This window comes from Callospermophilus lateralis, chromosome 11 (genome assembly GCF_048772815.1).
Source record: "Callospermophilus lateralis isolate mCalLat2 chromosome 11, mCalLat2.hap1, whole genome shotgun sequence".
In the NCBI taxonomy this organism is placed as follows: Eukaryota; Metazoa; Chordata; class Mammalia; order Rodentia; family Sciuridae; genus Callospermophilus; species Callospermophilus lateralis.
This window is the reverse complement of record NC_135315.1, coordinates 58270336-58283677: the sequence shown is the minus strand read 5'-3', so window position 1 is coordinate 58283677 and position 13342 is coordinate 58270336. Positions and strand designations below refer to the sequence as shown.

General features: G+C 39.2%; 1 protein-coding gene across 2 annotated transcripts in view; it reads left to right on the top strand.

Annotated features, from left to right (window-relative positions):
* The window catches only part of Fbxw10b (F-box and WD repeat domain containing 10B), a 36562-nt gene extending 25437 nt beyond the window's left edge, over nucleotides 1-11125 (top strand). For both annotated transcript variants that reach the window (XM_076870745.1, XM_076870744.1), the window contains 3 exons: nucleotides 4868-5026; nucleotides 6758-7029; nucleotides 10305-11125. In XM_076870745.1, the coding sequence (XP_076726860.1) occupies nucleotides 4868-5026; nucleotides 6758-7029; nucleotides 10305-11125 (1252 nt within the window). The remainder of the gene's footprint in view (nucleotides 1-4867; nucleotides 5027-6757; nucleotides 7030-10304) is intronic.
* The last annotated feature ends 2217 nt before the right edge of the window (nucleotides 11126-13342 follow it).

Sequence of the window (13342 nt, the reverse complement as noted above, 5' to 3'; positions counted from 1 at the left end):
TCCCAGTGAAAGTCAACACTAGTATACCACTCAAACTGGTTCCTGATACCTGGCATGGTCACAGAGGAATCACTGACACCTGAAGGACAAGGCCAATGCTTTGTTTGTAGTTCTCCTTTCCCCATCCCTCTATTTTAGTACTGAGTAGATATAAGTGCTTAATAAATATACCTAACTGATGGGTAGGTAACACACTGATTTGACAGGTTGCTTTTCTGGGGAGTTCTAATGATTGGGCTGATACCCATCTTTTGAATATGATGTAGATGAGAAAACAGACATAGTTACTATCTGTCCTTTGGTAGAAGAGCTGGAAACAAGGGTTTCCTTTCTTGATTCAACATTTTTTCAACTACAATTACAATTTTGCATATAGAGTGAGAGAGAATGGATATGAGAGTGGATTTGAGGATGTAAAATAGGGCTGATGGAAATCATGAACTTTGAGGAAACTTCTGTACACTATGAGGTCTTTATGTTAAAAAAAAAAAACCAAAACTTTGATGTCTTTTCCATAGCTCATATTGTAATTAGAGTTTTGGGGTAATTTTTAATTAAGATATGATTTACAAAACATAAAATTCTCTACTTTTGTGTACAGCAAAACAGTTTTTTTAATATCTTTTATTTATTTATTTATTTTTTATGTGGTGTTGAGGATCGAACCCAGGGCCTTGCATATGCTAGGTGAGCGCTCTACTGCTGAGCACAATCCCAGCCCCAACAAAATAGTTTTTAATATACTCATAATGTTGTACAAGCACTATCACTATTTAACTATAGAACATTTCCTTCAGTTAGTAGAAATGGTCCCTGTGATATTTACTTCCTCATATCACTATCTTGAGCCATTGCTCTCATTTTCTTGGTTAGTTTAAGTAAAGATGTGACAACTGTCTGGCTAAAGACTTTTAAAATTTTTTCAAAGAACCAATTTTTGGTTTCATTAATTTTGTGTTTTTCTTCAATTCTCCATTTCATTAGTTTCTGACAGTATCTTTATTCTTTCTTGCCTCCTGCTTTTTTGGGTGTAGACTTATCTTTTTCTAGTTTATTAAGGTAAAAGGTTAGATAATTAATTAGAGACATATAGGCCTCTACTGCTATGAATTTTCATCTAAGTACACTACTTTAGCTGTATTCTATAATTTTGGTATGTTGTTTTTACTTCCAGTCATTTCAAAATATTTACTAATTTCCTTTCTGATTTCTTCTTAGACCTGTATTAGCCTTCAGATTCTGCCTGCACAGAACATAAAGCTTATGAGAGGTGAAAGCTTAAGACTTTCCTAGGTCTTTCCTAAGCATGTATATTGCTCTGGATGGACATGTGTGTGATCATCTAGATTCTTGGGAATATATCTGAAATATTCAAAACATTTTGAACACTTCATTTGAGCATTTTCTCCAAAGCTAGTTTGGTTGGTGTGTTGTTTGCTTCAGTGAATATTTATTGGCTCAGGTAGGAGAAACTAAAACAATTTCCTGTAAATATTTTCAACAAATGTTTTCTAGGTAGTAGCTTTAAAAGTGGGTGAATTTTTAGTCAGGCAAAATAAGGACAAGCCTTTTGAGCCAGTCTTCCAAGAAATCATCAGACAGGTCAAATAATTCATTGTGAAGGAATGTTCCATGCTCCCCACCCCATCTCCAGTATCAGAAATGCAGGCTATTATTTTCATAGCTACCATTGGACTGTGAAGTGAGGAATGACATTTAATGAGCATACTGTTCTCACTGACACCAAGACCAATTTTCTTGCTCCTTGGGTTGCTGTAAACATTTGGTTATTTTCCAGAATTATGAAAAAGTTGATTTTGACAGGTTTCATTGCTGTTATGGAAGGGTGAAATTCTGTAGTTTCTTATTCTACCATTTTCACTGACATTGCTCTTGGCAGTGTGTTTGATAAACAGAGAGCAAAGACAGACAAATAATTTGTTTCTAGGGCAGAAATAAAACCTGAAAGGAGATAGAGCTATTGTAAGACCAAAATAACTGGTATTGTGACTGGGCTAAGTTTTAAAAAATACTTTGATTAATTTAATACTGACAGCATTCTTTTGAGGTGGAAATTGTTAGTTCCTTTTCTTAAAAGAGAAAACTGACAACAGGGTGGTTAGGTTGCTTTCTCTAGATTATATACCAAGAAAATGGCATAGTCTGATTTTTGATCCCAGGTTTTCTGATCCCAAAGCCTAATTATCATCATCATCATCATCATCATCATCATCACTGGAGGTTGAACTTGAGGGTGCTTAACCACTGAGCCACATCCCCAGCCCTATCTATCTATCTATCTATCTATAGGCTCTTGCTGAGTTGCTTATGGCCTTGCCAAATTGCTGAGGCTGGCTTTGAACTCACGATCCTCCTGCCTCAGCTCTCAGCCTCTGGAGTCACTGGAATTACAAGCATATGCCACTGCATCTGGCCTGAAGCTGTTCTTCTTCTTTTTCTCCTTCTCCTTCTCCTTCTCCTTCTCCTTCTTGTTGTTGTTGTTGTTCTTTCCTGTTATGCATGACAGTAGAACCCATTTTGACGTAATTATACAACTATGGAATATATCTTGTTCTAAGTCAGACCCCAGGACCTTTCCTTCCCCTTCCTTCTCCTCACCCCTGCTCCCTGTGTTTTTTAATCACTAGGCTACAATTGTACAGGCTGAACTGCCAAATGTTACAGGAGCCTAAGAGAAGTGTAGGCCCAACTCAGCAAAATCAAAAGAGATACAAAAAGCAGCAAACCCTTCTATCACAGGGCTTCTCCCGGTGCCAGACTGCCTCATAGGCAGACTAAGATGTTCTCAAGGTATTAAGAAAGTTATTTTATTTCCATCTTCAAAACAATGAGAACTTTGTTGGACTTTTAAATACTTATAGTTTAGTTCATTCTATCTATCTATCTATGTATCTATCTACCCACTTACCTATCTGCCATACAATGAAGGGGTCAAGCCACATTAGCCTCCTTGCTGTCTTCTGAATATTCTGAGGATGCTCCTGCCTTTTGAGGTCTTGCTGTTTCTGTTTTGATAGTGGTTAGGGACTTGAAAAGTTTTCATTTGGCCCTAGAAGCTGACCAAGACTAAGGCTAATGGTATGGCGTAGCTATGGTTCTTCTAATGCTCTGTAGTAAAGACCATGCACTGAAAACATGAGCAGACAGCCATCTTTTCACCAAATACATATTAAGCATCTATTATAGATGTATGTATTGTGTGCTAGGGGCTGGGAATGCAATGACAGAATAATACTACATGAGTCATGCCCAAGAGGATCTGGCAATATACCTGAAGTTTGTGTGCATGCATGGTGGGGAGGAGATGGAAGTAAGAGGTGGTTTTCTTTTATTGGAGAAGGCAGCACACGAGCTTTAGGACATGGATGGATTGTTTCCTAGTTTACTTTCTGAAACTATAAGGAAATCTCTGGAACCTGGTATTCTGTAAAAAGAAAAAAGAGTTTTATTTAGCTCACAGATTTGGAGACTGAAAGTCCAAGATCAGGTAGCCCCATATATTCACCCTCTGGCAAGGGACTGCTTGGCTTCATCACAACATGGCAGAGAAATAGAATGGGAAGCAGTCACATGCAGAAGTGGCCCAGTGCATGGAATAGACTTGCTTATAAAAACCTCTGTTGCAGGAACTAACCAGGGTCCTGTGAGACCTACATTAATCCCTTCCAAAAGCACACTCAACATGACCTACCCACCTTCTTCTAGGCCCTATCTCTTAAAAGAGTCTATCTCTTCTCAATGTTGCTACCCTGGGATCAAGCTTCCAGCACACGAGCCACTGGGAAACACACTCAAACAATTTGCAAACCATAGAAGACTTGGATTGGTAAGAGATGGCAGGGAGTAATGGACTTGCCTTGCAAAAAGGATATAACAAATCGGGGACGTCAAATCCAACTTTTCAATGCCATTAACAGGAATGGGATTAATTACGCTTGTCAGAATTGGATACACAATATATCAGGGGTCTAACTTGTACCTAATTTTTGTAAGGATGAGAGGCATCTATCTAGATATTCCCTCTTTTCCTACTGATCATCCTGAAAGGACATTCATAAACCTCCTCCCTTGGTATAATTTCCTTAAAGATGTTAAGGATTTCATTCACTGAAAGAAGAAAAGATGCTAATTTAAGACTAAAACCAGATTGTTCTATTTAGGTTTTTGTTTTATATGACGACAATCCTTTTCCTCCTGAATTTTTTCTTTTTTATACAATAATACTATTTAAAAGGAATCAGGTGTGGTGGTGTACACCTGTAATTCCAGAGTCTGGGAAGGCTGAGGCAGGAGTATCACAAGTTCAAGGCCAGCCTTAGCAACTTAGAGAGACCCTCAGCAACTCAGTGAGACCCTGTCTCAAAATAAAAAGGGCTGGGCATGTGGCTCAGTCATAGAGCACCTCTGGGTTCAATCTTCAGTACTTCAAAAAAAAAAGTTGGGGGAGGAATCAAAACATTAAATAATTAATTCTCAGCATGACTTTTATATAAGTAAATAGCTAGGTAGGAATCAAATTACAAGAAAAAAATATGATCATCTGTTATACTCCTGTCCCTCAACCCCCACCCCCCAAAAACCCTGACATTAATCCTTTTTTTTTTGCCACTTGTGGCCCTGTGAACAAACTGTAGAAAAAGTAACTGTGAGGTAACTTTAGGATAGAAAGAGGATTGTCAGAGGGTTCATGGTTTACATCCAGAATTATTAAAGTGATGGCAAATATCACTTTATGGACAGTTAATGGCCACCACCTCCCAACCACATACAAAACATGCCAAACTACAAATAAACTCAAGACGTTTACCAGAAAGTGGGTGCTGCCTGTGGTTCTCTTCCCTTCCAGGGAGGTGCTCCATGTGTCCCTTCACTATCTCCGGGTCATCAGCGCTTGCGCAGACGGCAAGATCCGCATTTACAATTTTCTCAATGGAAACTGTCTGAAGGTGATAAAAACCAATGCCAGAGGTGATCCTGTGCTGTCCTTCTTTTTTCAGGGCAACAGGTGGGTGGTAGGTGTGGAGGTTGGAACTGGGGGTAATTGTGTTGGTTGATGTTTTTGTTCTCCTCTGGGACACAAGCTCTGGATTTCCTACCAGAAGGAGAGAGGGGGGCAGTGCCTTTCTCCAGTTTTGGCTGCCATGGAGTAACAAGTCTTGTGGGGGACTAATTGGGCTTTGCAAAAAACCTAGCACTCAGGAAACAATAAGAGTTCATTTTGACTCTTCATTCATTCTTGGTGTTTGGAAAAAAAAATCACGTTATAGGTACAATTTAGCTCTTCTGTCAGGAGCATGGTTCTGGTTTCCCTTTGATTATGTATTCGCCTGCCCAGAGCTCCAACAGCTGTCACTGATACTCAGTTCTGATGGAAAAACTTGTAGGAGGGTCGGGGTGGGAGTTACAGTAGCTGGAGAGCCAAATAGGAAGAGCTTAGCTAGTGAGTTGACAGAAACCAGTACCATGGTGAACTCATTGTATGCAGTACTATGCTTATTGTATAATTTCAGAGAAGTAGTATGTGAAAATAAGCACAATTAATTGCCAATTCCACCCTGAGCTCAATTGAGACATCATTTAATCTCTTTGAATTATACTGCTGTCCTTTTAATGAAAGTTCATTAAAACTTTAACTCTCTTAAGGAAAAGACAGTGCTGGTAATAAGGCTCAATAAATTAACATTTTTCAGTTATAAAATAATACTTCTGTAAAGGTTGGGAATGTAGCTCAGTGGTAAAGCATGTGTTTAGCACCTGTGAGACCCTGGGCTCGATCTCCAGCATTTCCTAAAAAAAAAAAAAAAAAAAAAAAAAAAATCAGTCCTACTCCTAAACTTTTCTCATTCACAGCATCAAAGAAGATGATTTCCTTTTAGTTTGAATAAAAACAAGCTTGCAAGTTATTTCTTAGTGGAATTTGATTCCATTTCAGTGTTTCTAGTACAAACAAGTCACTTTTCTAGAGAGTTTACACTAACAGTTTAGGTCTTAAAATTGTAGCCTTTGGAGTGAAAAGGAATCTGTACATAATATTTCTATTTCTTACTTATAGTTACAGAAGTTTGCTTTGTGTAAATGACAAGATGACAGAAACCAGCGGGTGGTAAGGAGGCAGTGCTAGGGGCAGAAAGGGCAACTTCAGAGCTTCTTTGACTACTGGGGCATGTAAGTGGGGATTAGAGAATGGAGGTATCATTCTGCTTTATAAACTACAGATGTTCTGTCTATATGTGGAGTGTGTCCAGAGACCCTGGAGGGATAGAGTGAGGGAGTGTGGCCTCTATGTGTGGAGCTTTAGCAGAGCAGAGGAGACATCCCCAGTACAGAGTTTTCACTCCCATTGCAACAATAGAAACAGTGTGTCTGAAAGCTTTGGGTCTTGCAAAATAAAGGAGTGAATTTGAAGACATCTGTGTTTAGAGTATCTAATCTGCCTTAGGCACCCTAGGTACTGGGCACTCACTCCAAGAACAGAATCATTGAAAATATATTCTAATCTGAGAAATGAAGCAATTAGAACATGTGTGTCCCATTAATGCTACAAAGCTAACCCCTCTTGCTGCATGGTCTGATACCTTCACTGCTCCCAACACTCCAATGGCCTCCACTAGTGAGCTTGTGTGGCCATTGCCTGGGTACTGCTCCTTTGGCTTAGGGATGGGATGGGACAGTAAGTGCAATCTATATTTTCGTGGTCTGCATGCTCCTTTTGTGGGCAATTTTGTTTTGGTTCCAGGATGGTGGTCAACACCGAGAGAAATATTCTCATGTTCCAGTTTGAGAATATAAAGTGGCAGTACTCCTTGGAAAGAAGCAAACAAAGGAAGAACAAGGATAAAGAAGATGAAAAGGAAGAAAATAGCCTCATGGATGTTCTCTCCAAGTCTAGCACTCAGGTCCACAGCCTGAGAGACTCGATATCCAGTAAACAAATACTGACCCAGGAGTTCCTACCCAATAAATTTCACAAATCCCGCATCTTTCTGAGTTCAATGAAGTTAACTTCAGGTAAAGGACCTAATTACAGGCAAGGAAGTTGCATGACAGGACTGGTTTCTTTGTGGGATATTTTGGCTAAGACTTTCATGATGTAAATCCAAACCCTCCAGGAAGGTGGGAGCCATTCTCTTTGATCCAAGAAAAAAATGTTAGCCAGTCAAAGGGAATTTCTTGACTTTTATGACATAGATTTTTGAATTTATTAGAGCTTTGAACAGTAGATAAAAATAGCCTTATTATTTGCCACTAAAACAAAAAACAAGCAAACAACATTTTTCAGCCCCCAAATCCAAACATATATTACATAATGATTTCCTCAAGATAGAGACAAGAAGTTACTATAAGCAGAAAAATGTTCCATGTAGAATGTCCTATCTTTAGACTTCCAAGTGATAATGAATGCAGGTGGAAAGTATTAGTTATAAAGCTGGTGTGGGAGAGGCATGGCTCACATGATTTATATGATCTAAATAATACAATTACACGTGGGTTAGAGTAGCAAGACTCCATCCTTTAATCTGCCCTATGTGGCATGACATTGGATCCCCAGATCTATAGAGAACACCAACAGATCACTTCTAAAAATGTCATACTACAAATAGTCTATTTCTTGAAGAACTAAGCGTTTGAGATAATGCTTATAGTTTCATAATCAGGAAAATCATGTGGGAGGGAAGTCAGGATGTGACCTAAGCCTTAGACTTCAGGTGACTACTTAGTTAGTTGTCTGGCAATAAGCAATACAGTGACATTTTTAAGTGAAAACCACTTTAATTATGAGCCCCCATTATTATTGCTTGTATTATTATTCCATATCCCCATTATTCAGATCTAACTGAATTATATAGTGATTATAGTTTCTCCCTCAATCTTAATTTAGCTACATTAGTAGAGGTACCTCAAAGCCAAGGGAAGCCAAAATCATCCCAAAAAAGATAGCAAGAAGAAAGCTGGTCCTATTCACAGGAAAGTAAATGGCCTGGAAGATGGGCAAGAGAATTTGGAAGCAAAATGTGAAATAGGAGACAAAATTAATGGTGATAGTTTATTCTGAATTAGTGGCAAGATCCTCCCTCTCTTCTGTTTTTCAGCAAGTCAGTACTTTTATTTCTGAGAATTTAGAATGGACATAATTGCTGCCTTCCCCTAACAGTGACTGGGTTTCCTAATTGTCCCAGTTACTAACTTGAGGCCACAGAGTGAGAAACTTTCTAAGAGCTGAGTGTTCAGTCCCTGCCATTCAGTCTCCTGGCTTATTGCTCTGTTGTGTCACCAATCTGAGTAAGAACAGAAGAGGATGTAGGAATAGTTATAGAAAATTTCACGAGAGGGCAGAGATATTTTTGGGTGGGTGGTGAGTATGTGAGATAAGGAGATGGGGGAGAGAGAAATTGGGAAGGGGATTTTAAGAAGTATTGCTGGACATCATCACTAGACTATCCCTTGTTGTTTTTGAAGGACACTGGTAAAAATTTCAGATGCTTTAAAAAAATTTTTTTGACTAGTAGTATAATAGCATTTGAAACAAACTCCCTGCAGAGACCAGTTTCAAGGTAAGATGAAAACACCTCAGTTTCATGAGGGCATCCTTGTATATACCTGTCTATGTACCTGCACAGGTCTACCTGTATGGTAAAATCCTAGGAGTGAAATTGCTGATCCAAATGATAAGTGCACTTAAAAACTATAAAGATATCTGGGCATGGTGGAAAATGCCTGTAATTCTAGCAGCTTAGCAGGCTGAGGCAGGAGGATCACAAGTTCAAAGCCAGCCTCAGCAAAAACGAGGCACTAAGCAACTCAGTGAGACCCTGTCTCTAAGTAAAACACAAAATAGGATTGGGGATGTGGCTCAGTGGTTGAGTGCCCCTGAATTCAATCCCTGGCACCCCCACGCCCAAAAAACTATATATTGCCATGGTTTTCCTTAAAAATGTGGTATCAATTTATAGTCCCACTAAGCATGAGAGCTTCCCCCCACATTCATACCAACTCTGGGTGTTATCTATCACCTTGTACTTGCTTATATAAGTAAAAGTAGTATTTGCATTTCTTGAAGGTTAATCATTAACAAGCCAAATGTCCATCAGTGGATGATGGATGAATAGATAATTAAAAATCCATACTATGGATATTACATGATAACTCAAAATTTTATGATGAGGATTTATATATGTATTGACTTTGAAAGAGATCCACCATGTATTATTATGTGAAAAAAGATGAGTTAATGAACAATGAACTTATCATCATCCCTGTTTTATAAAAGGAGAAAAATTCTGTTTCATATGTTTTAAATAAAAATTGCTTAATTAACAAAGATCAGGGAACAATCCTGAAGTTTCATTCCATCTTAATCTGTCTACTTGAGGATAAAACCTGTTTGATCAAGGTAACTATATGCATAGTATATGGTTACATTTTATCTGCTAGTGTAGTTTGGGGTTTAGAGCTTTTTCCATGGTAGCTGCCAGATTAGACAAATGATTTCTATTTTTTAATTTCTACTTTTTAAAAATTGAGAATGAGGATATTTCCAGTGTTTCTGTGAGGTATTATAGGGAATGAAAAGCCCACATGGGAGATACAATAGGTTTGCTCATCTGTGAAGACATCTTTGGTAATTTAGTGGTTTTAGAGATTTGGAGATCTTGACACTAAAGTGATATACTGGAAGCATTCTGTTGCTCTAGCCACTGGCTTTTGAACCTGCTGTTATTGTTCGGAACTTTTTGGGAACTTCTCTTTAGGAGCCTGTTTTTATCACTTTGTGATGTTTTGCATTAACCAGGAGTGACATATTCTTTGAAGGCAGGTCTGATTTTAGGAAAAATTCAAATCAATTGGAATCAAATCTGATTAATAAGGTAGAGATCAAAGTTTGCAATACAATCATTGTTGAAAAACATTAGACACATTATTATAAACTTATATGACCTGTTTTGTGGGAATCATAGAAAAGAAACTTCCCCATAAGAAAATTTTGAAAAGGTGTGGAACAGTGCAATCACATATGTTGCCTTCAAAATATGCACATCCAGAAGCTAATATACACTTTACACAAGCATTGGCATATTTATTAAGAACTTATTTTGTTACATGATATCTGGTGTCATCATTTCTGATATCATCGGGGACAACTGTCCAAATGATGATATGCCTGTTGGGCAATAAGACCTCAGTGTTGTAGTAATTAGAATGGTTTTCACTTTCTTGTACAAATACATAATTTTTTCATGGAATGCTGTTTTTGCTTTTGTTTCCCATTTTTCCTTTTGTAAAAGATGATGTGGAAAAGGCACAAGAACAGGGAAAACTGGAAACTCATGGAGAATTGATGAGTCGCTTGAAGTCAAAGTCCTGGAAAACACCTATTTCACCTGACCGGTTCCTCCTGACTGTCAGCGCTCTACAACGAGCCCATAATTCTGGGGAATTTGCCTATCCCCACAGGCTCCAAACCCAAGTCTTTGATGCCTGGGGACCTTCAATTTCATATCCAAGGAAGGTCCTGAATTTCAAAGGAAAATCAATCCAACATGCAGTTGATCGCTTGAGAATTAACAATCATCCCATAGATGTGAAACTAACTAGTACTCCCTTTGAAGTCCAGAAACTGCAGCCCAACTTGAAGAAATCTTTGCATAGTCCCAGAGTCCTGTCCACCGTACCCCAGCCCATGATTATCCGCTCTAGGTTTTCTGACAGATTAAAGGGTGAAGATCAAATAACCAGTTCAATTGAAGGGGCAGTGCCCAGTATGGGGCCCCTGACCAGCATGCAGGTCATTAAGCCAAATCATCTGCTGGCTTCCCGACTGGGCACGGCTACCCTGTCTCTCCAGAGAGAAAGGCCTCGCTTCTACACAACCCTGGATCCCCTTCGAATGAACACTGAATTCATGCTGTTGACGGTAAAAGAGGAAAAAGAGTATGGGGAAGCCATGATGAAGGAATATCAGGCCAGCGAACCCACAAGAGTAGATGATCCAGGAAAATCCAGGAAAGCTGCATGGATCCGGAAGGTCAAAGGTTTGCCCATTGATAATTTCATGAAGCCAGGGAAAACAGCAGCCCCTGAACTTGGACAAAATATGTTTATCTAAACCAACCTCAGGAAATTACAATGTCTTAAATAAACAGAAAACTAGGTAGGTTTGGGTAGTTTTTTTTTTTTTTTAAATTCCCTGGCAAGTAATGTGAAAACTCCTAATTATCTTCTTGTGATCAAAGGATTGCTATAACAGTAAGAAAACAGAAGGACTGGCAGATATTGGCATCTGCATTCCCACTGGAAACCACTTAGCGAGACTTATGGAAGTCCAATGACATCGAGTGGGGTAGGGAGGTGATACCTGGAAATGAGATACACTCATCACTACCAATTTCATGCTATGATTTTTCCTATCAAATGAAATGATGGTGAGGTAGGGGAAAGAGGCAGAGTAGGAAAATGGTAAGAGTCAGTAAGAGGATGGATGTCAGGACCACTGTTTGAGTTATGTTTCATCACTTGATGTGCTCTAGCAAGTCAAACAACACCTGTTTCCCAAACAGGACAAAAGCCTCCATTCTTACAAAAAAGACAACTATGCAATTCGGTCTGAGCATGCACACATGAAAAAATCTCAAGGACAGGTTACAGGGGGCCAGTCAACTTCTTCTCAGGTGCCTTTAAAAGAAGGGATGTCAAGAGACCATGGAGACACTCTTGCTCCTCCCATACTCTGTTGAGAACTTTCTTACACTTCTGAACAATAACCTCTTAAATAAATTTCTGCTTATCTTGGTATTCATGGTGTTCATTCTTTGACTCTGTGGAACATGAACCCAGTCTGGATTTCTACCTTGTGTAACAATGGGATTTTATCAGGATAATATATTGGAATTTGTTGGCATTTTTTTTTTTAATGAAAGTCCAAAGAATCTCAAGAATCTAAAAGAGGTAAACATTCACCAATTTGACATTTGCATGCTTTTCCTTCTCAGAATTCTTTCAGAAGAAAATTAAGCATACATCCTTTGTACAAAGGGAGTCTTTAATATGAAGTGTGTTCAGGTTTCTATTAAAACTTGGGAGGGTGGTGTCAGGGATCAAGGAAGTAACTTAGAGGAGTGCAGCCCTCAAGGGTTGGGAGTAATGGCCCACTGGAGAGCTCAAATCCTGTACATATGGGACAGTTCCTACTCAGTTGCTCAGCATGGCCACATCTTTTGCTTATTCAAGAAAAGACAGAAATTCAGAATTTTTTTTTTTGTTTTCTAATTTTTTTAAAGGATGGTAATAAATTCAAATAGTATGCATAACAAAAGTAACAATGATAAAGACAACTTCACAAAACCCCACAATTTTGAAGCACCAAAAACATGTCCAAGGAGGGCTAGATACACACAGGTCATCTATCCACCTTTATGTGCAAGCATGCAATTGCTTTGCCAAGCTTTCTCTCCATGGGAAATGTGTGTGCGTGAGGATGGGGGTGAGTGACTTCACATTCAGATATTAGGTTTGAAATAGCACTACAAATAACTGTGTAAACATTTGTGGTTTTAATGAAAAGAAGCCCCTCAAGTTCATCTGAGAATACATGAACTTTCTAACAGCACTCTGACTTATGCTCGACAAAAGAATGCCATCATTCTAGTTTCAAAGTTGACTTTTTTAAGGCCCCTGAACTTTAGGTCCAGGCAAGATCATTCCATCAATGGCTGGACTTAAAACAGTAACCCTCTCCTATTCACTAAATACCCTGTAAGGATGCCATCGTCACTTCCACTTGAAGATCGAGGAAAAAAGTAGAGAGAGGTTGATTATTTCATTGGTAATAAGGGCAGGAGGCTGAAATCCAGGCGCCCAAACGCCAGGTCGCACGTCGTCCTCAACCGTCATCAGGTTATTTCTATTGATTTGATTAACTTTTTATCCCTTCCCAAGGTCACCTTTACTTTTCCAATTGCTTCTAAAATTCAAAGCGCAAAAATAGTACTATTCAGAAATACAGGTCACTGTCAAATATTCCAACGAAGTTAAATGTCATGGAATAAAACCCGGCCCTCTTGCACTCAGGGCATCGGCCTTGGCGAGAATGACTTCACAGTTCGCACTTCATCGCCGCGAAACACGTTTCCCTTTAAGAAACCACGCAACTTTTCCTTAGCGCCAACTGTGGTAACGGGCTTCTTTCCCAGCAGGTTTTTGCTTCTACTCGGACCAGAACCCACCAGCACTTCTCGCCCTGCCCCGGATCGCCGAGCCGCGCCCTGGAATAGCCCCTTGCACCTCCCCTCCCGGTGTTGCTCCTCCCGCGAGACTTCTAGAAGCG